At 32.7% G+C, this 26006-nt stretch overlaps 6 protein-coding genes and 1 long non-coding RNA gene across 9 annotated transcripts; 5 read left to right on the top strand and 2 right to left on the bottom strand.

Annotated features, from left to right (window-relative positions):
• The first annotated feature begins 1586 nt into the window (after positions 1-1586).
• LOC104731342 (15.4 kDa class V heat shock protein) lies at positions 1587-2407 on the top strand. The gene is made up of 2 exons (XM_010450681.3): positions 1587-1865; positions 1980-2407. The coding sequence occupies exons 1-2, from the start codon at positions 1733-1735 to the stop codon at positions 2246-2248; spliced, it is 402 nt and encodes a 133-aa protein (XP_010448983.1). The 5' UTR covers positions 1587-1732; the 3' UTR covers positions 2249-2407.
• Positions 2339-4677, bottom strand: LOC104731340 (pentatricopeptide repeat-containing protein At4g21880, mitochondrial-like). Its single transcript, XM_087478428.1, has 7 exons — positions 4334-4677; positions 3657-4193; positions 3400-3579; positions 3245-3306; positions 2870-2977; positions 2689-2786; positions 2339-2525 (listed from the first exon to the last, which is right to left on the bottom strand). Exons 1-6 carry the CDS (start codon positions 4542-4544, stop codon positions 2700-2702), a joined length of 1185 nt encoding a protein of 394 aa, XP_087334554.1. The 5' UTR covers positions 4545-4677; the 3' UTR covers positions 2339-2525; positions 2689-2699.
• Positions 4678-4749: 72 nt separating this feature from the next.
• LOC147930392 (uncharacterized) lies at positions 4750-6215 on the bottom strand. The gene is made up of 4 exons (XM_087478429.1): positions 5945-6215; positions 5764-5796; positions 5280-5474; positions 4750-5192 (listed from the first exon to the last, which is right to left on the bottom strand). Coding segments are annotated over exons 1-4 (450 nt in total). The 5' UTR covers positions 5946-6215; the 3' UTR covers positions 4750-4971.
• A 195-nt stretch (positions 6216-6410) lies between these two features.
• On the top strand, positions 6411-8191 carry LOC104731343 (peptide methionine sulfoxide reductase B2, chloroplastic). Of its 2 annotated transcripts, none has more exons than XM_010450682.3 (3): positions 6411-6804; positions 7610-7766; positions 7864-8191. In XM_010450682.3, the coding sequence occupies exons 1-3, from the start codon at positions 6503-6505 to the stop codon at positions 8020-8022; spliced, it is 618 nt and encodes a 205-aa protein (XP_010448984.1). In that variant the 5' UTR covers positions 6411-6502; the 3' UTR covers positions 8023-8191. The 2 variants fall into 2 exon arrangements, with proteins under 2 accessions (XP_010448984.1, XP_010448985.1); XM_010450683.3 differs by having other exon boundaries at positions 6446-6804; positions 7874-8191.
• A 10647-nt stretch (positions 8192-18838) lies between these two features.
• On the top strand, positions 18839-20360 carry LOC104731344 (peptide methionine sulfoxide reductase B9). Of its 2 annotated transcripts, XM_010450685.3 has the most exons (4): positions 18839-18978; positions 19242-19413; positions 19689-19845; positions 19947-20360. In XM_010450685.3, the coding sequence occupies exons 2-4, from the start codon at positions 19295-19297 to the stop codon at positions 20100-20102; spliced, it is 432 nt and encodes a 143-aa protein (XP_010448987.1). In that variant the 5' UTR covers positions 18839-18978; positions 19242-19294; the 3' UTR covers positions 20103-20360. The 2 variants fall into 2 exon arrangements, with proteins under 2 accessions (XP_010448987.1, XP_010448986.1); XM_010450684.3 differs by lacking the exon at positions 18839-18978 and having other exon boundaries at positions 19153-19413.
• Positions 20361-22381: 2021 nt separating this feature from the next.
• On the top strand, positions 22382-25694 carry LOC147930393 (uncharacterized). The gene is made up of 3 exons (XR_015575626.1): positions 22382-22730; positions 22828-23158; positions 25564-25694. It is a non-coding gene; the product is annotated as an uncharacterized LOC147930393 (long non-coding RNA).
• Positions 23244-25482, top strand: LOC147930394 (uncharacterized). The gene is made up of 7 exons (XM_087479701.1): positions 23244-23329; positions 23412-23519; positions 23600-23851; positions 23932-23970; positions 24059-24358; positions 24455-24973; positions 25051-25482. Exons 1-7 carry the CDS (start codon positions 23327-23329, stop codon positions 25324-25326), a joined length of 1497 nt encoding a protein of 498 aa, XP_087335827.1. The 5' UTR covers positions 23244-23326; the 3' UTR covers positions 25327-25482.
• Positions 25695-26006: the final 312 nt, after the last annotated feature.

The following is a 26006-nucleotide window of genomic DNA, read 5'->3' on the forward strand; positions in this document are numbered from 1 at the left end:
AATCATGAACTTACACAAAAACACCAATTAAATCGTGAACTTTCTCTAAGGCCATTTAAATCATGTAATTTTGTTGCCAAATCTAATTAAACATCACATTTTATTTTAAACGCCGAAATACATATTGCGTAAAATTGGGTAACAGAACAACTAACCTCCGTTTAATATCCATTAACATCTGTTAGATTGACCCGTTAGAATAAAAAAAAAATGAGAAAAAATGTCAATTAAATCATAAACTTACACAAAAAAAACCAATTAAACCCTGAACTTTCCCTAAGGCCATTTAAATCATGTAATTTCGTTGTCAAATCTAATTAAACATCACATTTTATTTTAAACGCCGAAATACACATCGCGTAAGATTGGGTAACAGAGCAACTAACCTCCGTTTAACACCCGTTAACATATGTTAGATTAACCTGTTTGAATAAAACGACGTCGTTTTGTTCATCTTATTCAAACGACAAAGACACAACAAAGACACAACCGATGATCCAACACCAAAGACAGAACCCAAAGACACTAGTAACCAAGAACAAATGTTCCTTTTGAGGTTTTACACATTAGAATTACAATGACAATTACAGTAACACAAAGGCATACCAAGCACAATATCATCAATTTCCATTTCTTAAGTTCTCTTTTGCTCCACATTGCATCTTCCTTCAATTCTTCAATCCGAGTCTTTAACCCATCAATTTCGACAACAACCTCAGATCTTGCATTGCTTATCTCATTGTTAATTATGGAGATTTTCGGTAATGCTTCTACAACCTCTTCGTACACACCTTCTTCCACCCACTTAAACAAATGCTCCTACCATCGTAAATTGATAAACTATTATCGACAAATCTCGAAAACACAAATTTATAACAAAAATTAGTTACTTACATCTTCTCTGGTTGGACAACGAAAGTAAGGTCTTCTTGGGTTTTGCTTCGTACTTGATGTGTAGATGAACAAAACGATGTCGTTTTATTCTAACGGGTTAATCTAACAGATGTTAACGGGTGTTAAACGGAGGTTAGTTGCTCTGTTACCCAATCTTACGCGATGTGTATTTCGGCGTTTAAATTAAAATGTGATGTTTAACAAGATTTGGCAACGAAATTACATGATTTAAATGGCCTTAGGGAAAGTTCAAGGTTTAATTGGCGTTAGGGAAAGTTCAAGGTTTAATTGGCGTTTTTGTGTAAGTTCATGATTTAATTGACATTTTTCCCCTTTTTTTTTAATTCTAACGGGTTAATCTAACAGATGTTAACGGGTGTTAAACGGAGGTTAGTTGCTCTGTTACCCAATTTTACGCGATGTGTATTTCGGCATTTAAAATAAAATGTGATGTTTAATTAGATTTGGCAACGAAATTACATGATTTAAATGGCCTTAGGGAAAGTTCATGGTTTAATTGGTGTTTTTATGTAAGTTCATGATTTAATTGACATTTTTCCCCATCAAAAATGCTCCACTTGTGAGTGAGTCGACAAGAGTGTTTTTTTGTTTCTTCTCACAAATCAAACTCTCCAAACCCAATTATCGACTTTTCAATTGATCTATATTTATTGTCTCATTTACTATCGACTTTTTTTCAAGTTAGTTACAGACAACAACTTGCTCAAATGGTTCAGCTGGGGTCATCTTTTTTTTTGTTAACTATAAATAGCCAACTAAAATGATGTAATCCACAAGAAAAAAAGAAGAAGAAGCAAATATACATAGAATAAAAAGAATGGATTTTCAGACAGTTCAAGTGATGCCGTGGGAATATGTTTTATCTTCTCAATCGTTTAATAGCTACCAAGAGAATCATGTTCGTTGGTCTCAGTCTCCAGATTCTCACACTTTCTCTGTTGATCTCCCTGGTACTACTACTTAGCTTATCTCTTAAGTATATTTTATCGCCATTCGCCACCACACATTGTAAAAGATTATCTTGTAGTCTTTTTCATATTTTGTTGTTATGTTTGCTTAATCAGGGTTAAGGAAAGAAGAAATAAAAGTTGAGATCGAAGATTCAATATATTTAATCATACGAACGGAGGCGACGGCTGGATCACCGGATCCACCGGTGAAGAGTTTCAAGAGGAAATTCCGGTTACCGGAATCGATAGATATGATCGGGATATCAGCTGGTTATGAAGATGGTGTGTTGACTGTGGTTGTACCAAAGAGGATTATGACTAGGAGATTCATTGATCCTTCTGATGTTCCTGAAACTCTTCAACTTCTTGCAAGAGCTGCTTAAAAAGAACGCCGTACGTATTGTGTTCTTCCTTGTACCTCACGAGTTTGATCTTTGTTTTAAAATCTCTTACATAAAAAAGAATGTGTAATATTTTTCCTTGGTAACGAACAATTTGTGTAGTTTGTATATTAATCAAGATCCGATGTTTATGTTTCAAAACGAATTAAAAAACAATGGTTATATGATAGTGATTCGATCTTCTCATTATTGGCTTTAAAGAATGGTCCATGACCTTCGTTTCCTCCATTAAAGAAGTCTTTATTAGAGACAATCTCACCTGAAACAGACAAAAGTGTAACTAAAGACAATGATCAAACTCCTGTTTTAACATTATGTAAAAAAGACAATCTTTATGATCTCTCAAAGAACCTTTCATTATCAATGAAAAGATTGGAATCTAAATCTAACTTTCTTGAAAGTAGTTAAAGGAGATAGTGTACCATGTCAAAACTTAGAAAATTTTGGTTAAATCAATAGTATGTAACAATGGCTGGCCTGCTTCACGCATTTTGTCAGCTACACCCAGAGCAGTGGCTACCTACGATACAGAGGAATAATCATGAGTCAATTACAGAGAGGTGACCAGAAAGAACAAAAGAATCAACAGAAGCGAGCAAGTACCTCATTCGATTCATAAAGATAAGTAATAAGCTTAGTATAAGATGTAGATGAAGGCTTGATATCTAGTTCTTTGTGCAACTTTTCGTGCTTCAAAACAGCATCGTCTGCCTTTAAACCACCAAAGTCATAAGAGAACATGGACTGTTAGGAGGTGTAGAAGGAAGAGTTTTACAACTTGCTGCTAATTGAGACTATTATCATTACCTATGTATCCAAGGATATACTAACCAAACAAGATCGAGGACAAGACTTAGGTGTCAGAAGCAATATTGTCAATCCCTATCAATATATATTAAAGTGGTAAAACCAAATCCGGATGTTCTAGAACTAAAACAAGGAAAAGGCCTTGAAGCATATTATATAGAAAGTTCTCACCGTTAAATTTGGGATGCAGGTTGCATAGCTAAACATAAGATTTGACACTGTCTTCCCTCCATCTGTAAATGTTAATGAAACCATGTTTACCATGCTAAGAATGATTGCAGGGTATTTAACATGCTACTATATAATCTCTATACAATCACCTTTACCACACTTTCTTAGTTCCCTAAAGAACTTGATTGCAATAGACTCCAATAGCGACCTTCCAAGATATCCAAATATCTTCGTCAATAGGTGTGGCGATGAAACTTTGGTAATGTCCATAATCTCAAACAGCCTCTGAAGATTTTCACTTCTGTCTTTCTCAAAGAGTGCAACCAGGTAATTTTCTGTTATAAGGGCTAAAAGATTACTTTGGGAGTAATATATGCAAATGAAACAAAAGAATAATACACTTAGTGCTCACCTTGTAGGATTGATAAACTAGTCTCACTATCCCCAATCGTACTGCAAAGTTCGTGGACCTTCTCATCGTCGCCTACTTGGATCCAAAGAAGCATTTCATAGTATCCAATCTTCCCAAGAGCATCAGGATTTGCATCTCTAATAACATCCTTGGAAATTTGGAATTTCTCTACCATTCCTTTATCAACTAATAACTTTAGAAAAGGTTCATAAGTTCTTTTCTCTATAGTGAATCCACATTTTCTCATTTCTTTAAGGTACTCAATAGCCTTCCCAATATGACCAAGAACAGACTCTACATCATTCCTTCTCCTCGCTCGTTGTCTGCAAATTTGAATCAGTGTGCTGTATTCATGTACACCAACTTCTTTTCCCATTATAGCCCACCAACCAAACATAGTCTCACCGCAAAACTTCTGATCAGATCTTCTCAGAAGCTTCTTCATAGCATATGACTCTTTTTTCTTGTAATCATCTGTTTGCACCTTACAATGTGACTCCCGTATTGTTAAAAGATGGTTACTACAACTAAGTTTACCTGGAGCAATCATAACATTTTCAGAGAGCAAAAAAAGAATACTGATAAAAAAAAAAAAAAGACACCTGAAGCAGATTTGATTCGATCCTAAGTGACATGGATAATTCCACTAGCAGAGAGAGAGAGACATAGAGAGGTACCTTGACCAGTGTTGGATGAATCAACGTTGGAAAACTTATGCGATGACAGAATCTGCGGCATTACACTCGACGATGATACTGTTTTTGAAGATGCACCTATTGACATAGTTGCGTTTTCAGTTTTCTCTAAAGTATTCTGATGGTTTCTCATCACGTGGCGAAAGATCTCGTGAAGCCCTTTCTTCCCCTTTGATGAAGCCATCCTTTGCATTTACAATGTTGATACGCTTGGAGGAAAACAAAATAAGCACTGTGATGAAGCTGAACTGTGGAGGCTGAGCTAACGCAGTAATAGGGTTTCTGTTACGAGAATCCTCCTTCTTGTTGACAAAAAAAAAAAAAAAACAGAGAATCCTCCTTCTTTATATTATGAATACATCTTCGTAATCATTAAAGACTAAATTTGTAGACTTATGTTTTCAATTAACATGAGCATCGTATATATATATATATATATATATATAACCACTATACAAAACGTGGAAAGAAATGTTGATTGTTGAGAATGGTAAAAACCTAGCGGAATCACGTTTTCAAAACGTACAATTTGAATAAGTAGTATACCATTGATCAACCGAAAGTAATAAGTAGTATACCATTGATATACCATCAATATAAAAAAATTAGATCATTTGTGATCATCCCTTTGAACTGACTCCAGATTGCTTAGCGACTATACGATTAGGAATCTCCACATTGGTAGTATTAATATTGACTATACGATGAGGAATCTTCACGTTGGTAGTATTAACATTCTTACGCTGAGAAGCTCTGGTCTTGATATGATCATCACTCTTTAAAACCTTCTTAGCTTTCCTTTCTTCAATCTTGTTTATGTCGCCGATCATTGCATCATTGTCTAAAGAAGAGAACCCGAAAGAAGAGTCATTGTTTTCGATATATTGAATTCCAAGGTTGGGTGACAATAAAGATCGAAAAGCCATACCGGGACTTGATACAACAGCGCGTGGGCGTAAGATCGGACTGGCTTTAGGTTTGTGTTTAACTTCAATGTCAGCTCCTACTCTGATAGGCTTATTATTCGTTTCTGTGGATTCAGATTCAGAGATGAGGACACTTGGTATGTAAATCTTTGGAATCTTAGCCACATATATCTGCAAATCATCTTCTTGGCTTTTCTCTGTTCAAATGAGCAAAGATACAATATAAAAACAGATTCTCTACTCAAAATGTACATTTGATTGAAATGGTAACAAGCACAAAAAAACATATCTTTTACACATATAATTGATCTTCATAAAAAAAACCAAGTGAATGTTCCTAAGCATATAAGTATAACCTAGTCAACCTCAAACTCAAAGATCTAATGTAACACTAACAGAGAGTTAAACTCAAAGGAAAAAAAAAAACAGAGGAACGAGTTTGGAGATAGTTCGAGTTCAGACAAGAACCCCTCTGCTTGTACTTACCAGCTTCGTTGTTAGCTTTCACTTTCGGGTACACTACAAAATCCCCAAGAAAAAAGGGAAAAAAAAAAATTAGAGAAACATACTCTGACCTTAAACTTGGTTCATTCGTCACAAAATAAACAATAGAATCAAAATCGATGAGGGAAACCTAAAAGAAAAATCCAAGCAAAACCCCACTTACTAATTTTTGTTCCAATCTCGATCCAAATTTTCGTTTTGTTGGGTTAGAACCGTCTAATTGATCGGTCTGTACAATTGCGTAAGGTTGGAAGAAGAGGAATATGCACGGAGTTGACAATCATATATAAAAGAAAGTTAAAAAAGGGATTCCTTTTCTAGTCATTGAGGTCAAAATTTGCATGCTCATGTTTTAAATACGACTCTTACTTATTATTATTACCTTACCAGCCGTTAGTTGATCTACCTTTTTCCATGTGAATCTATTAAACTTCTGATCTATCTTTTGTCAGGGCTCACCTCACCTCGGCTCATGTGCCTTACTTTAGTGTCAGTCCCACCACTTTATTTGGAGGTTGGGTGCACTAAGGACGGACGAGGTGCAAATCGCCCACTTGACCATAGTGTCTTAGGAATCGTTAATTAAACTAATAAGTTGGGCTAAAAGGCCTTAAAATGAGGCCCAAAGTAATAGTCTTAGTGACAACCGAAAACAAAAAATAGAAAAAGAAGAATAGAAATCCACAAAAAAAGAAGAAGAAGGAACAAAGCTAAGCTAACAATGGCGTTGAACGTCATAGCAGCAGGACCTGGGCGTCTATCTTCAGCCACGTCTCTCACCTTCGTTTCCACCATTAAATCAGCCTTTGTTAAACCTCCTTCACCCTCCTCTCTCAGAACCACCACCATCCGATTAGCTTTCTCTTCGTCATTTTCTTCTCCCCGTCGAGGCTTCCACGGCGGTCGTGTTGTAGCTATGGCGGCTTCTTCTTCTCCTCCAGGATCTGTCAATAAGCCAGAGGACGAGTGGCGTGCGATTCTATCCCCTGAACAATTTAGGATTCTCAGGCAGAAAGGCACTGAGTAAGTGTTTTCGTTTCCCAAATTTTGGGAATCTTTTTTAGAGTGTTTTTGGATTCAGGATAGTGTAATGTTCTTGCATGTGTTGGTTTCAGATTGGTTATCTAGAGACGAGAGTTAGATTATCAATGTATGTTCAGTGAATTTTAGCTAGAAGAACTAGTTTAAGATGTTTACATGTGAGAGTCTTGTTGTCTTTAGAAGTATTGTCCTGACATTGAATCATGATGTGCACACAAGTATGTTGCTATATAGTATTGTAATTGATGACTGTTGAGTTTTAGTAGGCTTTTGTGGAATAAAATTTACTAGTACCTGAAAGATTCAAGACTCCATACATACATTAGATCTCTGTTGATGATGATGTTCTGCTTGGCTGTCTCATTTCATATGAACTTTACTTTTAAAATTGGGAATGTAACTGATCACAAAGTTTGGTTCTGATACTTCGGTTTGGTCTCGGTCCCATTAGATACTACCCATGCCAAAATCTTGTAGAGAGACGTTGAGTCATTTTCTTAGATCTCTGTTGTGATGATGTTCTGTTAGGCTGTCTCATTTTGCTATCAACTTATACTCTTAGGATTGTCTCACGAGGGATTGCTTTGTGTGGCATGACAATGTACCATTAGTCGTGTGTCTTACTTTGGTCTTTCTTGGTTCTTTTCACTTTGATATCAAGAGGCAAATGGTGTTTGATTAGAAGTTAGTTTCTCTATGGTTTAAGCATTGATGAGTATTATCTCAATTGAAGTAGAGTTTTGCGATTAACAGTTTTCTGATGGTATTGGGACGTATGTTAAATTAGATATCCAGGAACAGGAGAATACAACAAACTATTCGAAGACGGCATCTATTGCTGTGCAGGATGTGGAACTCCTCTCTACAAATCCACCACCAAATTCAACTCTGGTTGTGGCTGGCCAGCTTTCTTTGACGGACTCCCCGGAGCCATAACACGAACTGTAAGATTCTCTATCAATAAGATCATTATCACTGGATATTATGATTTGAGAAACTAGCTGCTAAAATAAACATCTTTTGACTTTTTTTTTTGCTCAGCCCGATCCAGATGGGAGCCGAGTTGAGATTACATGTGCAGCTTGTGGAGGACATCTCGGTCATGTTTTTAAAGGAGAAGGTTTCCCTACACCTACGGATGAACGACACTGTGTGAACAGTATATCTCTCAAGTTCACACCGAAGAATCCAAACCTGTGATAAATATGATCATACAAAAACATGTAAAAACTATAGGGTTGTGTTGTGTGGTGCTTCTATGCCTCTCTCTTACCGTGTTTTTCCTTTGGTCGGTAAAACTAGTGTTTTGTTTCGACGGCTAGCAAGAAAGGTTAATAAAAAGTTACTTGTTTGTTAAAAATAAATAAAAGAGATCTAAGAAATGATTCATCTCCTCTCATGTACCAATGATCAAGAGTCAAGACCAGACCTATAAAAAAAAGACTATTAGATCATGATAGCAAAGTCTTATATATTTTAATTAGACTATGCTGTTGTTGATTTGTTTGTAGACCTTTTTTCTGACATTTTAATATAGTTGATCATGAGAGCAAAATGTTCGTCCGGTTTGAAATACTACCATTTCCATTTTGGTAAAACTGACCCCCCAAAATAGAACTTCTACTTTACTAATTAAATGCAACTAGAATTTGACTCTGACATACTGTAGTATTAATTTCAATTTGGTAACACCAAAAGGTGATACATGTCACATGCAAGTAATGTTCTTGTGTCGGAGCAATTTATACGAAACCATTTCCAAACAAGAATATAATAAGACTTTTACTTCAACTTGATAATAAGATATGGGTCAGTTTCAATAATTTCGGAAAACGAAAGTTCCATTTCTGAAAGACTAATATGTTTTCGTAGTTTTAATTTTACCAATTATTTTTTGGTGAATCATTGGAGACAACGAAAAGTAGACTTGGTAAGATGTAAAGTGTATTTCTTTTGCCAATCAATAATTCTCGCACGTTTTTTTCTTTTCCTTTTTTTTTTGGCAATCAGCCACCTCGTCTGATTTACTTAGTTTTTTTAAACCTTTATGCATGTAGACTGAAGTGAATATATTACTTCTTTAAAATTTGTTGTGTTCTATGACAAATTGACGATTGATGAGGGCCAGCCAAGATCTGCTTATTCGATTTGATTCTTTTTTTTAACGTCTCTAAATATATTTCAATTGGTGTCTTGGTAATCAACCACTGACAACTGATATATAAATAAACAATCAAATTTGAAACTCACATGCACTCTGCAAATAATATTACAACTATACAATATGGCTATTGCACACTCGCAAAGACCTTTTAGAAGCATTTCACATAGTTCCAAATTATCTCATAGGGAAATAAACAAAAAAAAAATTATAGTGTCTTTCGATCGTCATGACCTATCTACCTTATCAGAATGGTGGATTAACACGTATGTACAAAATTAATATACTTTCTTTTACCTCTTTCTAAATTTTAATTGGTAATTAAATAAAGACTGACATTGTAATATTTGAACTAAATGATCAAGTGGCAAAAGTTGTAACCACAAAATTTCTTTTAATACGTTTTGTTACGTTGATCATAATCATGGTATTGTTATTACTTAGTGCATATTATCTTATAAAATTAAACGACCAAACTGCATATTAGATTCTCTACATAGCAAAAAAGTTCAGTACATGAATAAAATAATGTCGTTTGAGATAAATAGCATGTTACTTTTCTGAAATTCATGTGTGTCATCCAATCCCAATGATTGTATTTTGAAAAAAATCATTGCTATTTACCTAATTTAAGAAAAGGTTAGTGAGGTCGGATTATAGTATATAGTTGTATATTTTTGACTCAGAGTTGGTTAAGCTGAAAATAAAAGACAATTTCCCACATCTGATATTAACAACTAGCATGCCATGGGAGTAATAACGAGTAATATGATTATATTATGGTTTGAAGCAGTTCAAAAATGATGGAATTATAAATTTTAATGATGACACGATTTAAAATTAATTAAAAATAGTAAGCAGAATATTAGTTATATTATTTTTGATTATTTTCTTTCAAATTTTTAGTTAAATAGTTTTGATAAAAAGGACAAAATTTCGATTCCATACATAACTATGTAATTTTGGTGAAGAAAATCAATTCCACAACTTGTCACTAAAACGTGATTCAATACTTTCTGCCAAAAATCTGAATATGTGATTTTTGCAGAAAATTTATACAATTACTTAATTTATTTTGTCAAACCCACAATTTTTCTAGAATTTTTTTACTACAATATGTCACTTTCTTATATGCAAAATACGAACAACGAAAATATTGTGCATACATCGTGGGTCAATTTTGAGGCGCATTTAAAATTTTGTGTCAAACAAATAATTATTTTATCTCTATATACTTATTTAAGCAATGTTGTTAAAGTTTAATCCTACTATTATGTGGCATATTACGAAAATGTCATTACATTTAATTAATTAATAACTAACAAAAATAAATTATATTAGTTTATAAAATAATAAAATAATATTTTCAAAATTATTTAATAAAATTATTTAACAGATTCTATTTATTGTTCAGTAATCTTTGAAAACAAAAAAAAACTATTTAGAACAATTATAAAACTTAATTTTATTTATAAAATTAAGATTAAATATTTACATATCTAAATCATTTAATAATGACATATATATTTTAAAACTAAGATACACCTTTGATTATATTTTTTTTTCTTCAACACCTTTGATTATATTTTAAAAAATATCTCTAAATACTTATTTAAGCAATGTTGTTAGAACTTTAACCAGGTTTGATGTGGCATATTACAAAAAATGCTATTGAATTTTAATTAATCTAATAACTAACAAAAGAAAAATTTATATTTGTTTACAAAATAATAAAAAAATATTTTTGAAATTATTTAATAACATTATTTAACATATTGTATGTACTATTTCAGAAATCTTATGAAACAATAATAAACTATTTAATTGGCTAAAATTTATTTTTTATACATAATATTCACTATATAAACAATACTAAGTGTATATAATCTAATTGTAATGTTCACATATGTTTTAGAAATCGCTAGGCGCTAGTCGGGCGGTCGGAGTGGGACTATCGCCTAGCAAGAAAATCAGAGATTAAACATAGATTAATCGAAGACTAGTTTTAGGGATATTTTATTAAATTAATAATAAAATAAAAATAGATAGTATTAAATATATGTATAATTCTGTTTATATTGAAACAAAAATATCAAATAAAATATAAAACTATAGTATTGTCTTTAAAATTACGGTAAACACATAAAAACGTAATTTTAAAAGAAAATTTATGATTTTCATTAAAAAATTGTACATTAGTTATTGTAAAACATCATAAACTTTTAATTTAAATGTCTATATAACAAAAAAATACATATTTGATGTATATCTGGCTCTAAAAATAATCATTATATACAAAATTAAGCGGAAAATAATTGGATTAGACGGGTTACAATCAAAATAGAGAGATATAATTGAATAATCGATGCTAGGCGGGGATTAGTCATTAATCGAAGCGGAGAGGATGGGCCTAGCGATTTTGCGGGGCGTAATCAGTGCTAGACGGGGATTTTTAAAACAGGATTATATACTAACATGTTATACCAATAACTACATTGGTGTTAATGTTAATATTAAAACCAATCATTATTGTAAATTTTGTATATTAAGATCTATAAACACGTTCACATCAATTTGTAATACCAGATCACAGATCATTACATATTTTGTTGGATTTTTTTTAAACTTTACTGAATTTATAACTAACGAATTTGATATTGCACTCAAACCAAAATAGTAGTACCGACTATGGGTCAAAATCGGAGTATGAAATTAAGTAAATTAAATATATAATTTTATAAAATTTATAGAATAAATAAAATTTCTACTATTATTTTATAACAAACAAATCTAAATTTATGTAAATATTTTTTCACGCCGTACAGCGTGGATCACTATATAGTTAATCATAATTAAAAAATGTTTGAAATCAACGACACTAGGATTTCACCCGCGGTACACCGCGAGACTAAGTTTAAATTATTGTATTTTAAATACTATTTTTTAATTTATTTAGTTTTCAAATTTTTAATTAATTAACTTTTTGTCTAATTAATTTAGAATATTGTTTAGATTTTTTTTCTTCTTCTTATGTTTTATAAAGTTTATAACCTAATTACATTAAATTTGTTATTAGATAGAATATAATATTCTAGATTTATTTTGTTCTCTAGAATTAAACAAAGGTATATGCCTATATAGTATGTTAGTGTATATTTTTATGTGTTTTTTTTTTTTGGAATATTAAGAATGTGTTATAGTATGTGTAATATTTTGTAGTTCATATACTAAATAATTTATAAGTTAATTTTCAAAACTATGATTACAAATCTATAGTATATATGAGATAAACTAATAGTTTTAGTGTTGGTTATATATTCAAACCCGTCATGCTAGGTGGGTCAGACAACATATTCAAAAAAATTTAATCCGCAAAAACTCATCATATGAAACCCGTGAAAGTAAAAATTATTTTTAAATACCTAATACAAAACAAAAATAAATCTGTGAGCAAGCAATATCTTTTATATTTTATTATTATTTTTGGAATAAGATATCAAATTGAATGGTAAATATGTTTGTTACGTTTTAAAATCATACCGTTAGTTTTTTTGAATGATATATTTTATATTTGATTTTGAACATATATTTTAGGGGGAAATCAATGCGTTTGAGATCAAAAATCCTGACCACGGATCCTCCTCCAAGATCGAAAATCAATTCGTTTCTTGGTTAGACCGATTGTTTAGGAAATTTGTGTATGGAGAAAATATTGTTTTGTAAAATTAGAAACTTAATATTAATTAAATCAATTATAAACTTAATACTTAATGTTAAAGAGAGTGGTTCCAATTGTTTTGGAAATTTATTTAGGATAGGTTTTCAAAAATAAAAACTTAATATTAATTAATTAAATGAAAAATAAACTAATAATTAATGTCAGTGGCAGTCTTGTAAATAGGTGGCAACTTGAAGCTTTATTTGCTAAATGTACTTAAAAAATGTATATATAGATATATACTTTTTGATACGAAGAACACGTGACAAGCAGGCAATTAGCTTTCTCTCAGACACGATTATCGAGGAGGCCTTTCCAACCAATCCTTCCGGCGCCGGTGAGACTCCTGCTCGCCGGCGTCGGGATCCATCTGCTTCTTTACCTGCTCAATTACTATTTGCTCTTTTTAGTAGATCTCTTTTCAAGCTTTTTCCCCGTTTTTTCCTTTTGTTTAACCCTACCCCAACCCTAATAAAATTTCCCCCCGATCTAAACCAAAACCGCTGTATGCTCCCGCTAACCCCCACTCCACCGGAGAGTTTCTCTTCGCTTATCTCGGGAAACCGTTATGCTCATCCCTCACCATGGCAGATTATTGTGAAGATAGGATTCTCCCCAATGGACTTATCTTCCGTCGTCGATTCAAATCGAGGTCACCGACTGCTTCCGCCGAACTTCCTTTCACCGGAGATGTTTCGTGCTTCGAGAACGCCTCTGCTATTTTCGGACAGACGCTGCAACCAGACTTCATCTCGGCAATCGGTTTTGATACTAGGATTCTCGCCAGTGGACTTAGTAACCAACGATGACTCCTGCCACAGCCAGTATTTGAACCCGCTGTCCTCCCACTCATCGGAGACTCTTTCTGCAGTGCAGATCCCTCCGTCAGTCTCGGGTGGCCGACTTTCAGACCCTCATGTGTGGCGCCTTCTTGGAAACCTAGGGTTTCCCTTAGTGGACCTAGGCCTCAAGACAAGCCCATAGTACAAAATCAAATCAAATCCATCTATTTCTGTCAGGTTGGTCAATCTAGTATGCCCAGGCCCGCCCTTTCATCGCTCATGGATCACCACTATCAAGTTCTGCTTCGTTTCCCTTTGCTCCTTGGTCGAAGACTCCATTGGAGAAAGGTAATAACATTATTGCTTTGGTTATTCACTCCTCTTGCACGGAACCTGGCTTTAGCTGCTTCTAGGGTATTGAGATTTGGTTATAAAAGTATACGGTTATATGGCCCTCGCTCTGTAAACTCGCTAGTAAATTTGGCACCCTTGATCTTGAACATATTTTGTTCATTGACGGATACCAACAAAGCTGGCTTCTTGATGATTCCAAGCATCGCCCCCCAACCATCTCCACATCATGGATCCTGTACCAAACAGTCCTTATCGCGAGTTCACAAAGTGATCCAATCCTTATGCTTTGGGTCTCAAAGCAATCCCTAACCGACTACATCACCATAGTTTCCAGTTTCTTTGCCGTCCTGTTACTATGGGCTCCTATCTCCTCGGTGGACATTGAGGCACTGATACTTTTGTCAACGTCACAGCGTCAGATGACCGTGACCATTCAACTGTCATTTGAAGCTTTCGAGGATAGTCCTTCGATGTACCATGATCTCACATGTACCATTAGGTTCCCAAGCCTGTGGCTCACAGCTCTCTTGGATTCTACAATCGATGATGTTCTTTTTATCACACTTTGTATCACTTGTTGGCATTGGGGAATGCCCTTCTTGTATTGTTGCAAACTTTACCTCTTACCTCTTCTCTGTACTTGTAATTACTACTTATATTGAATGAAAGATGGCACAAGGTTTTGACAAAAAAAAAAGATATATACTTTTTGTGGAAATTTTTTCATATACTATATGCATGGTCGCTAAAAATATCATATGTATATATTTTGGATACAAGTAGCTAACGTGCATATTGTGATACAGCAAAATAATTGGATTTAAAAGCAATGAATTCACAAAATTTTGTTTTTTTCTAATTATAATTTTGTTCTTCCAATACATTATTTTGAACGCTATACACAATTTACATTGTACATGACAACCTTGGGAGCAACACCCAATATACAATGTAAATAATTACTGCAACTAGCTTAGGGCCACATTTAATTTTGTTCATTTAAGACCTCTCTTATGTTTTTTCTAAGATTTTATTCGGGCAATACTTTTTTTCATAAAATACACAATTAATAACAAACAAAAACTATACCTTCAAAAAAGTTGGAACCAAATAAACCCATGTTTAAAATTATGTTTTCAGATACAAGAAAATAACAAATTTTAAAGATTTTAAGCAAAATAACAAAAGTTACAAATCCCACTAAAATGAATCCTTATCTTGTAATTGATTTAATCTACAATATAAATACGTGGTTTCTTCTCTACAACAAATAAACTAATTTTTTTTGAAATAATAATTTTTTTTAAAGAAGATATAATTTTTAATAGATTAGTTTGGTTCCACTTTGCAAGTTGCTGATAATTTTGTTACTATTATTTTGTCAAGTGTGTGTGAAATGTATAGTGATTGATTAATTAGTGGAAATACATGGAAACTAATGATAAAGTTATAGTATTGTTTTCTTTTAAAGAAAAAGTTGTATAAGTTATTAACTGTAAAAGTAGTACTATAACTCAACTATGAAATTTATGAACATTATTATAGATAATAATTTTACAAAGTGTGAGAATACCGGAAATAAATCTATACTCCACAAAATGTGATAGCTAACAATAATTATACAATTGTACAATTTGTTTCTGCATTATTTTCTTATACTAATCAAAATCATACGTTAGTTATTATTCGGTTTGTATTATTAAGGGCCATAAGGGTGTCGTGCCAGTTTTATTTTTACTATTATCGCTCATGTTTTCACGTGGTGTATCTACCTGTCAAGTAGGAGCATTATTATAGTTTTTTTTTGTAAATTAATATTGGACTTTTGCCTGAAGATTATTGCAGTTTTTGGATTTTTTTTTTTTTTTTTTTTTTTTTGAACAACTCAGTTTTTGGAAAAATTTATATGATTGAACTTTCATGTGTTCACGTGACTCATGCATCAACAATCCCATTCCCCACAAGTCCACAACAGATGATACAAAAAAAAAAAAAATGCTCCGTATAGCATGTTTTAGGCGACAAATTATATATTTAAGAAAAAAGATTATTGTGTTACTCTGTAAGCATCCATTAATTATTCCATCTTGTGATAAAAATACAGTTTTAAATGTAGCAAAATCATATAATTAAGGTTGTAAAAAGATGAGACATCGTGTCATACATTGATTTTCTCTCTCCATAAAGTATTTTTTATAATCTATAAATATATTTATATACAACATGCTGCCTATAATTATTTGAAAATTATTATTTTAGTTATTTTTGTAGCATATACAACTTGGTATATATTTGTTGGCAAAATTCTATGAATTTAGAGTTCACATCATTTAATTTTGGAGTTTAGTTTGAAATTATTGTCAAATATACATCATTCACATTATCACATATAAATAAAATATCCAATAATTCCATAAAATGGGATTTTCAGAATTCAATTTGTAGCATTTTCATATATGATATACTCATATAGTCATATACCATGATATATTAAAGATATGTTTTTTTTTTTTTTTGCTGCAAAAATATAACATGTTATGCTACATAACTGATCACTGGTGACGAACACAGCTCGTGACATGTTGTTAATTTACTGTTTTTTACAAATGGAATATTATACAACATATATGAGATGTCATAACACATGTTATTAAAATTATAGTATGCCAGTTACTATTATACTCATATATATACTATATGATATCTCACAAATGAAAATAACAAATGTACTATACAAACAAATAACACAGATTATCTTATACTCAAATAATTTATAATTAATAGATTATCTTTTTATTTTTACGTCAAATAATAGATTATCATATAGCGAAATAATATATGAATAAAGACCATACCATAAAATAGGTTGTACTATTGTATCATGTCATATATCACTAGCAGAACAAATGTTAAACTTACAAATGGATTAATTATAGATAGATAAATTAGTCTAGTAAGTAGTAAAACAATCGTAATAATTAATGGACTAATTTATTGATCTATAGTTTATTGTTCGTAAGTGGAACATTTGTTCTCTAACTTAATGGACTAATTTATCCATATAAAAACAATCATACTATATTAATCGGGAAGTACAAATATGAAACTAACTTTAAATGTGTAAAAAATTACATTTAATTGACATTAGAAAAACTTAATTAAGATTAATAAACTAATTAAATTAATATAATTAATTTAAAAAAATAAAAATCAGGAATACAAAATAAAATAAATTGTAGAAAAGTAAAAAAAAAACTATTAGATTCAAAAATCTAATCAAATAAAATTTACAACTACAAATTTTATCCTACTATATTAATTGAAAAGTACAAATATGAATCTAACCTTAAAATCCTAATATATTAATTGGGAAGTACAAATATGAAACTAACCTTAAATGTGTAAAAAATTACATTCAATTACCATTAGAAAAACTTAATTAAGATTAATAAATTAATTAAATATAATTAATTAAAAAAATTAGAAAATTAATATAATTAATATATCAAGATAGACAGGAAGGAGTCACTTCTTTTTCCCTATCTTTTATTCCTAAAAATGCAAATGTAAAAGAGGATATTTTGGAACGCTATGCGCGCATATCTCCCCATCATGTTCTGTATGTAAACAATTTTTCTTCAAATTGGCTCATCTGAGCTAATTTTTTGTTGACAAAAAAAAAATTAAAAAAACGAAAATCGGAGATACATTAAATAAAATAAATTATAGAAAAGTAAAAAAACTATTAGATTCAAAACTAATCCATATTTTAAAAAAATTAACTGCTAAGATTTTAAAAATCTAATCAAATAAAATCTACAACTACAAATTTTATCCTACTATATTAATTGAGAAGTAAAAATATGAAACTAACCTTAAAATGTGTAAAAATATATTCAATTGCCATTAAAAAAACTTAATTGAGATTAATTAATTAATTAAATAAATAAAATTGATTTAAAAAATGAAAAATTGGAGACACATCAAATAAAATAAATTGTTGAAAAGTAAAAAAAATCTATTAGAATCAAAACGAATTCGTACTTAAGAAAAAGTTAACAAGTAAGATTTTAAAAACCAAATCGAATAAAATATATACAGCTACAAATTTTATCAAAAAAAATTTCCACCACAGATTAAAATTACAGACAAGAAAAATAAACCACAGAAAAAAACAATAAATATTGTTTTCAAATAGACTTTTTAGAACTTTTACTAGCTATATTTAGTTGCTATTTTTTACATGTTAGTAAAGATTGTGTTTAGTTGACAAAGGTTTAAACAATTTTATTCATTACATACAAATGTTTTATTGACAGGTTTTCAATAAACATTTTTAAAATACAAAAATTATAATATAAGCAAACTAAATTTTTAATCACAAATTATTATAAATAACATAATAATAAAATAAATTTTTATAAATTTTTATTAAAAAATGTTCAGCCCGCTGTTCTCCGCGGATTAGTACCTAGTTAAGTTAATAAAGGAGAGGCGAACTAAAGAGACAAAAAGAGAAAACATGACAGTATATATCACAAATGTAGCTCTAAGGTATCACCCCGATAAACGAATGATATGGCTAAATTAGAATACATGACAGTATACCACACAAAATTCAGCTACCTCGCAAGTCGCAACTATATGGGATATGACCTCAGAATTTCTATTAAGGTCAGAAAGGAGATCGTAGTGAATACCGAGCTAATTCCAAATGACTGAAACTGTGGTTTCTCACTCGAAGTTGCATTTACGATTTTATTCTTCACCCAAAAAATTACTCGAACTAAATAACTGAAAAGTTCAACGCTTAAAAGATGTGTTACATAAGTATTTTTTGATAAAAGATGAGAACATCAAATTAAATATATAGAAGAAAACATATTTTTTGTATAATGTTAGTTATACTGCTATACTCGAATTCATTCACGCAAAGAGTGTGAACTAAGTTTTTATATGTTAAAATTATATCATCTTCCGAAACCTCAAGGAAATTAATTAGAAAAATAGGCTTTAGTCAACAAAGGCTTCTACCTGCAACGAGACAAATAAGAAAAAGAGAGAAGCGGGATCCTATATATAAATGTTACACTACCATCGAAGTCCACACAACCTTCACTAATTCCACAACTCTTACCTTGGTAAGATATCCCTCTCTCCTTTCCCAATGTCGATAATTTTTTTGTCATATCTCGTGTCCATGCTGGCGCTTAGATCGAGATCTATGTATGAGTTGTAACCTTATTTTTTTTTTATTATGGTATCTTAGTTGTTAGGAAGATTCTTGTAGCCACCTTTTACGTTAGACCCAAAAAAAAAAAAAAGTGATTGTCTATGCGTATATATACCCGACGCCTTTGTAGTTCAACTCACAAAACAAACTCTACATTCATTTTCTTAAAAGGTCTCAAAGCACACGACCATCTCTCCGTTGCCTTCATAAGCACTTAAACAATCATGCCAACATCAGCAACAATGGTAGCTCCATCAACTGGATCTTTCCCCAAAAAAGATCAAGAATGGCGTGCGATTTTGTCTCCTGAACAATTCAGAGTTCTCAGGGAAAAGGGCACAGAGTAAGAATAGTCTTTACACATATAACTTCTTAATTTATATTTTCATTGCATCTTTCTCAAAACAACTACAATGCCATAACTGATACTGATCCAAGATTTATTTAGCCAGTCTTATTAAAAGAGAAAAAAAACTCACCGTAACATATTCTTAGGTATCCGGCTTAATAATTCTAGAAAATAGATTAAAAAAAATTAGTTATGTAAAATGCCATGCACATATAATCACTTCCTCTTAGACGGTCTTCTTGATTTTGTAATGGTTTTGATATGTATAGAGCCCGAGGTAAAGGAGAGTATACCAAACTGTTCGACGACGGAACCTATAGCTGCGCTGGCTGTGCAACTCCTCTTTATAAGTCCACCACTAAGTTCGACTCTGGTTGTGGCTGGCCGTCCTTCTTCGATGCTATCCCTGGTGCCATTAAAAAAACGGTAATTGACATATCCTTTTTTTATTTAATTATGACAAACAATTATTTTAGTAGTAAAGAATTGTCCATTGAACAAGTTGTATGCTTATTTATATCTATCAGCCGGAGGCAGGAGGGAGACGAATGGAGCTCACGTGTGCGACATGTGATGGACATCTAGGTCATGTTGTCAAAGGAGAAGGTTTTCCCACAGCGACCGATGAGCGTCACTGCGTCAACAGTGTTTCTCTCAAGTTTTCCGAAATTTCTTCCCAATAATTCGATATATCCATGTTTGATGACCGCTCTTGTTCGACCAATTCATCTCCTTCAAGAAAATGTGAAGATCAAGTGTGATCGTTTGAGATTGTTATGTTGTGTTTCGTTCCTAGTCATGCATGTGTGATATGCTCTCATTGTTGTTTGTCACTTGTGTGATTTTTTCTCTCTCAATTATATATATATCATATGGATTCCATTGACCACCTTGATATGTTAAATGTAAATCCGATATAATAAAATTTGGCTTTTGTATCATATCTCTGTTTAATAGTTTAATTAGTAAGTATGATGATTTTAATAAAATGCGTTTCTTGGGGATATATATGCCAGCTTACCATGCAACTGGCAACTAATAAAGGTTAAGCAAAAGAACTGAGCAAAATAATTTATAAGGTGAATTTTTTTTTTTTTTTTTTTTTTTTTTTTTTTTTTTTTGTAAGGTGAAATTACCATGCATGGAAAATAGTGGAGCCCAAAACATAATGGGTTTGAATCATATTATTTTTATTTTTATTTTTTATTTTTTATTTTTTTTTTGTCAAACAGGGTTTGAATCATATATGTATACAGCTTTTCACGTTTTCCATGCATATAAATGTAACAACCCGTCCCGTGGACCCCACTAGCACCCCGCTAGCTGCCTCAACGGACCGTCCGTGGACCCTGCTAACCCCCCGCTAGCCGTCCCAACAGACCCCAAGCTGGCTCTGCAGGGCATCGATCCTAACCCATCACCGTGGAATGGAACTATTCATCCAAATCCACAGTAGGTTATTGGTGCGCCAGGCGTTCCTCGAACCCTGGTCCTCACCCTTTAACAACCTTCCCACAGGACAAGTTGCCACCAATTGATCTGCAGCTCAATTGGTGGCAACTTGTCCTGTGGGAAGGTTGTTAAAGGGTGAGGACCAGGGTTCGAGGAACGCCTGGCGCACCAATAACCTACTGTGGATTTGGATGAATAGTTCCATTTGCCCAGTGAGGTCCGTTGGGGCAGCTAGCGGGGGGCTAGTGGGGTCCGCGGGACGGGTTGTCATAATAAAACTAACACATTTGATGAGCCATGATATTGATTTTTCAACATCATACTTAAAATAAATAGTGTACTGATATAAGTTCCTGAAGTAAATTCCCATGATAGACGGTGAAGTAGTTAATTTCGTAAAAAGCAATTTGCTTTTTCTTTTACCCACTTCCGGAAATTCCCACACCAAACTCAAGAATGTGTGTATTCACTGGTCGATTTTTTTTGTCTAATATCTCTATCAATCGTTTCATTTTCTGCATGAAATAAGTGTGCCTCTTCACATTTAAATGCTCAAAAATGGCCATCATACAATGAATTTTCAACTCCGGTTTATTTCAATATTACAAATCTCCAGTTTTTAGATATGAAAACGTGTTGGAATTGGTTAGAAGAAAGATTACGAGCGCTTCATAATAGATGATTTCTTATAGAATTCTAAATATTATTTTTGTGTCCTATATAGTAGACATTTTAGGTTTTATTATATGGCGTAACAAAAGCGTTTAAGACATGTCACTACAACAAATATGTACATTGATAGCAGACGGATATAGCTCATTTTCCGTCACTGCTATGAAAGATGAGATTTTTTTTCGCTTACTTTTTAATAGCATCTTATTAACGCTATGATAGGAAAATTATGTAGCGGGAAACAAAAGTGACTTTTGTCCGCCAATACTTAGTGAAATTATTCACTTAATCGCCAAATAAAAAAAAAACCCAAAAACTCGACACACTCTCTCTCTCTCTCTCGTTACAACCTAAGCTCAACCTAAGAAGATTTCTTCTTCTAAATTCTCTGTGTGTGCTCAAATTCTTCTAAATTTCTTATCAATTCTTCAGTTTTATCGCCGTTTGTGAAAAGCCCCAATTTCGCCGTTTGTGAAAAGCCCCAATTTCGCCCTAAATCTCCATATCCATCGCAATTGATAGCTCGAATCCATTTTTGAGGCATGTCTTTCTTCTTCCTCCTAATTTCGTTATTTGTTTCGATTATTTGTGATTTCAAACAGCTTTTGATTTCGATAAGGGTCAGATTTAGTTATCTGTTTTGTTAGGGTTCGATTTATCTAGATTTATTTCGTTATCTGTTTTTTAGGGTTCGATTATTTACAGATTTTGAGAATGTGGAGTTTCGAATCCATCTGTTTTGTTAGGGTTCGATTATTTACAGATTTGACTCAAAAATAGCTTTTGGATTTGAGTATTTGCGCCTTCATAAACTGAACGATTTTTTTTTTTTCCCAAGTGTTGGTGATTGAAATGTTGGGGAACTGAAGCTTCTCATTTCTCTGTACTCACACAACAGGTTAGTATCACTCAACCAATAGTTAAACATTATTATTACACACGAATATTGGTGATTGCTATGTTTTGTCCTTTGAGTCTGATTCGTATAAATAGTGATTAGATTAGTGAGATTTTACACAGTTAGATATTGGTTTAAGAGCATCTGTATGTGTCTGAAGTAGTGCAGTATTGTCTGAATTGTTGCTTAATGTGAGCTTTGTATAATATGTATCTCTATTTTATCTATAAAGGTTAAAATTTATATTATAACATATAATGTTGGACAAGGCATGGGTGCATCTATGCAGGTAAGGAATTATATTTCATAATTAGGTTTTATTTTGGGTTTGGATACTTTAAGATGTTCTTTTAGTTATGATTTTTTTCTTTAATTATCCATTGAAGAGCTGATCCTGGTTATAAAAGTGGAGCTTGGAAATTTGTAAGGGATGTGTCTGCGGCTTTAGGTGACATAGAAATGATAATATGTCCTTGTAAAGACTGTCGTAATGTAGTACGACAGTTAAACAGTGTTGTGGTTGAGCATCTTGTAATAAGAGGGATGGATGAGGCATACAAGGTGCATAGTGATTGGTATCATCATGGAGATGTGAAGTCAGTAGATGAATTTCAAAGTAAACCAACTCAGTGGAATGAGGAAGTTTTTGAGTTATATAAAGCTGCTGAATTTTTTGATCAAGAGTTGGCTTTTAGAGGTGACTTAGCTGACCAACCTGTGGGCGACTTAAGTGAGATTGCAGAGGGTGAGGACCAACAAGTTGATTGGTGATTAGTAATTAACATGTTTCATTATTAGGCCGTGAGTGAGAAATATAAAGCAAAAAGAAAGAATCAGATACCTCACACCACTAGTCGTAAAGGGATCAGCAGACTAACAGAAGAAATGGCAAGCATATATACTACAACTATGTTGTTTATTATTATACATAGTGCTTGTACTGTTACTGAAATTTTGTTTTCTGGAACAGAAAGCTGAAAGTGAAGATCCTTCCAGCGTGACAAGACTAGATGTTTGGATCAAGTCTCGCACCAAAAAGGATGGTACACCAGTAGATACGAATGCAGCTGATTTGATTGTAAGTCTGAATAGAGTTGTACACCAGTAAATAGTGTGTTATCGACTAGTAAAACCTGAAACTGTCTTTATGTTTTTCAGCAAAAAGCAGCTGAAATTGGTGGAAGTGATGCTCCAGCATTTTTAACAAATCCAGATGAAGATCACCTCGCCAAGCTTTTAGGACCTGACAATTCTGGTAGGCTGAGGGCAATGGGTAGAGGCATGAGTAAGACCAAATTAGCTTGTTTACAAATGCAGAGCAAGTGTATGGCTGAAATGGAAGAGCGGCAAGTAAAATTAGTAAAACAGGTCAATGCCTTGGAAAGTGAACTTGGCAGAATCAAGAATCAGGTTAGATACTTAAGAGTTCTCTACTATTCATCAGCCAGTTAGAGTAATATAAATTGATGTTATTTTTGTTTATGTTACAGAGACCAGAAGCTGAAATGGATGAAAACTCAGCTGCAAGAGTAACATATTCTTACTTCTTTTCATATCAGCTAAGTGATTCTTCTTAGTGTCGTTTATGATTCTTAGTTGCTCATGAAATTGTTGCAGAGTGTAAACAAAAGAGCACATCCTAAGTGTGTGTTTGTTGATTGGTCTGACATTGATGAAAATGTTGGTGAGGGTCGGATTCTTTCTTCTGATCCGGATGACATAGTGAATGACTGTCGTCTTGGCCCTTATGATCTCAAAGTGTTAGTTGAAGCTGCATATAAACCAGATGCATTTCTATGGAGACCTGCACAAAAGATCTTTCATATGAAAGAAGCTGTTGGACATATAATCGCATGGCCAACTGATAAGTGTAGACTGGTAGACAACAACATCCAAATGGAAGACATTGCCCCTATGGTATTTATAATTTCTAGCAATGTGTTAGCAATGTATTACCCCTGTCTATAATGCTAATTAATTATATTGGATTTGTTTACTGATTGTGTTTAACAGGGTATACAAGGAAACAAATGTAAACTATTGGATTTGTCTAAGGGTGACGTCATTGTTGCTGAGGGGCGTTGGGAGACACAAGAACCAAGTGCGTTGGTTAACGGAATTCCTCTTGGACCAAAAGCAGTTAAAGTATTTGTGGATTCAGTAAAGCAGCCTGATACATCACTATGGAGACCTACAGCTGAAATGTCATTTCTTGAGGACTGTTTGATGGCTTACGTATCTTGGCCCCTGAGTAAGGTTGATTTTGAAAATCCCTCAACTCCAACTGGTCAGAATGCTACATCACATGCTTCTTTGTCTGCATCAAAGGCCAAGTCTGCAGCCACAGCTTCTAAGTCTGCTACAGAGTCCAAAACTTCAGCAACAGCTTCAAAGGCTGCATCGCAGGCCAAATCTGCATCTATGTCTTCTAAGTCTGCATCTGGTTCTGAGTCTCCTGTTGATGATGCAACGGGTCCAATATCACCAATAAAGAATACTTTACCATCACAGTCTCCTCTCAGGAAGTCTCCAGTAAGTGTTTTCATATGTTATGAAGTTGTTTTTGTTAATTATATGATGACTGATGGTTTATATTGTAAACATGGCAGCGCATTAATAAAGTTATTTCCAAGGAGAATAAGAAGTGCAAGTTGATGGATTTAACTGAAAAGAATAGGGTTGTGGCTGAAGGACGATGGGGAACAAATGATCCAGAACATAAGGTTCACTTTACTCGCTTAGGTTCTAATGCAGTTAAAGTGTGGATAGATGTTGTGAAGGTGAAAAATGTAAAAGTTTGGAGGCCATCCGATGAAATAGAGATTATTGAAGATGCACTTAGCTCCTGCATTGCTTGGCCAGAGAACAAGGTCATTATGTCTTAAACTGATGGTTTTATTGTGTAATGTTAAGTACTTGAGATTGCTTGTTTATTTTGGATGTTCTTGAGACTTTGATGGTAAACTGATGTTCTTGAGACTTTTGTTATGTATTTTGGATCTGAGACGTTTATTAATCAGATTTTATGAGATTTTATAAAACAGGTTATGTGTGCTATAATCACATATCAGAAAATGCTATAAAAGTACAGGTAAACGTTATGATAAAAGAATATACCATAGCACAGTAAACAAGATAAAACAGCATTTCGCAACAGCTATATTAGATATGTATAACATAGCACGAAAAATTAAATATTGTATAAATTTTTGCAAAATTATAATCTTGATAATACAGCAGTTTATTAGAGCTATGCTATAAAACTATAACATAGCACGAAAAAACAAATGTTGTATAAATTTTTTCAAAATTATGATCTTGATAATATAGCAATTTCTTAAAGCTATGTTATATTTTTATAACATAGCATACGTAATAAGTGCTATTGTATATGGGGTACATATAATAACAGTGCCCTAAAACAGCGCTCATGAAAACGCTATCAAAGACCTATGATAGCGTTTTTCTCTGGTTAACAATGTGCATATTTGTTGTAGTGTGTAAAAAACAGATGGAGTATCTAGTGTTTAATGTAATTACGCTTTGCTCAAACTTGTCTGAGCTT

This window comes from Camelina sativa, chromosome 12 (genome assembly GCF_030686135.1).
Source record: "Camelina sativa cultivar CO46 ecotype springtype chromosome 12, ASM3068613v1".
Taxonomy (NCBI): Eukaryota; Viridiplantae; Streptophyta; class Magnoliopsida; order Brassicales; family Brassicaceae; genus Camelina; species Camelina sativa.

Coding starts and splice junctions, on each gene's coding strand:
- LOC104731342 (XM_010450681.3), top strand. CDS start 1,733: ATGGATTTTCAGACAGTTCAAGTGATGCCGTGGGAATATGTTTTATCT. Junction 1,866..1,979: donor TTTCTCTGTTGATCTCCCTG/GTACTACTACTT, acceptor TTGCTTAATCAG/GGTTAAGGAAAGAAGAAATA.
- LOC104731340 (XM_087478428.1), bottom strand. CDS start 4,544: ATGCAAAGGATGGCTTCATCAAAGGGGAAGAAAGGGCTTCACGAGATC. Junction 3,580..3,656: donor TAGTTTATCAATCCTACAAG/GTGAGCACTAAG, acceptor CCCTTATAACAG/AAAATTACCTGGTTGCACTC. Junction 2,978..3,244: donor CCTGCATCCCAAATTTAACG/GTGAGAACTTTC, acceptor GGTGGTTTAAAG/GCAGACGATGCTGTTTTGAA.
- LOC104731343 (XM_010450682.3), top strand. CDS start 6,503: ATGGCGTTGAACGTCATAGCAGCAGGACCTGGGCGTCTATCTTCAGCC. Junction 6,805..7,609: donor CTCAGGCAGAAAGGCACTGA/GTAAGTGTTTTC, acceptor ATGTTAAATTAG/ATATCCAGGAACAGGAGAAT. Junction 7,767..7,863: donor CCGGAGCCATAACACGAACT/GTAAGATTCTCT, acceptor TTTTTTGCTCAG/CCCGATCCAGATGGGAGCCG.
- LOC147930392 (XM_087478429.1), bottom strand. Junction 5,475..5,763: donor GAAAGCTAACAACGAAGCTG/GTAAGTACAAGC, acceptor TCATTTGAACAG/AGAAAAGCCAAGAAGATGAT. Junction 5,193..5,279: donor CGCTGTTGTATCAAGTCCCG/GTATGGCTTTTC, acceptor TCTCTTCTTTAG/ACAATGATGCAATGATCGGC.
- LOC147930394 (XM_087479701.1), top strand. Junction 23,852..23,931: donor TTGGCAGAATCAAGAATCAG/GTTAGATACTTA, acceptor TTTATGTTACAG/AGACCAGAAGCTGAAATGGA. Junction 24,974..25,050: donor CTCCTCTCAGGAAGTCTCCA/GTAAGTGTTTTC, acceptor TAAACATGGCAG/CGCATTAATAAAGTTATTTC.
- LOC104731344 (XM_010450685.3), top strand. CDS start 19,295: ATGCCAACATCAGCAACAATGGTAGCTCCATCAACTGGATCTTTCCCC. Junction 19,414..19,688: donor CTCAGGGAAAAGGGCACAGA/GTAAGAATAGTC, acceptor TGATATGTATAG/AGCCCGAGGTAAAGGAGAGT. Junction 19,846..19,946: donor CTGGTGCCATTAAAAAAACG/GTAATTGACATA, acceptor TATATCTATCAG/CCGGAGGCAGGAGGGAGACG.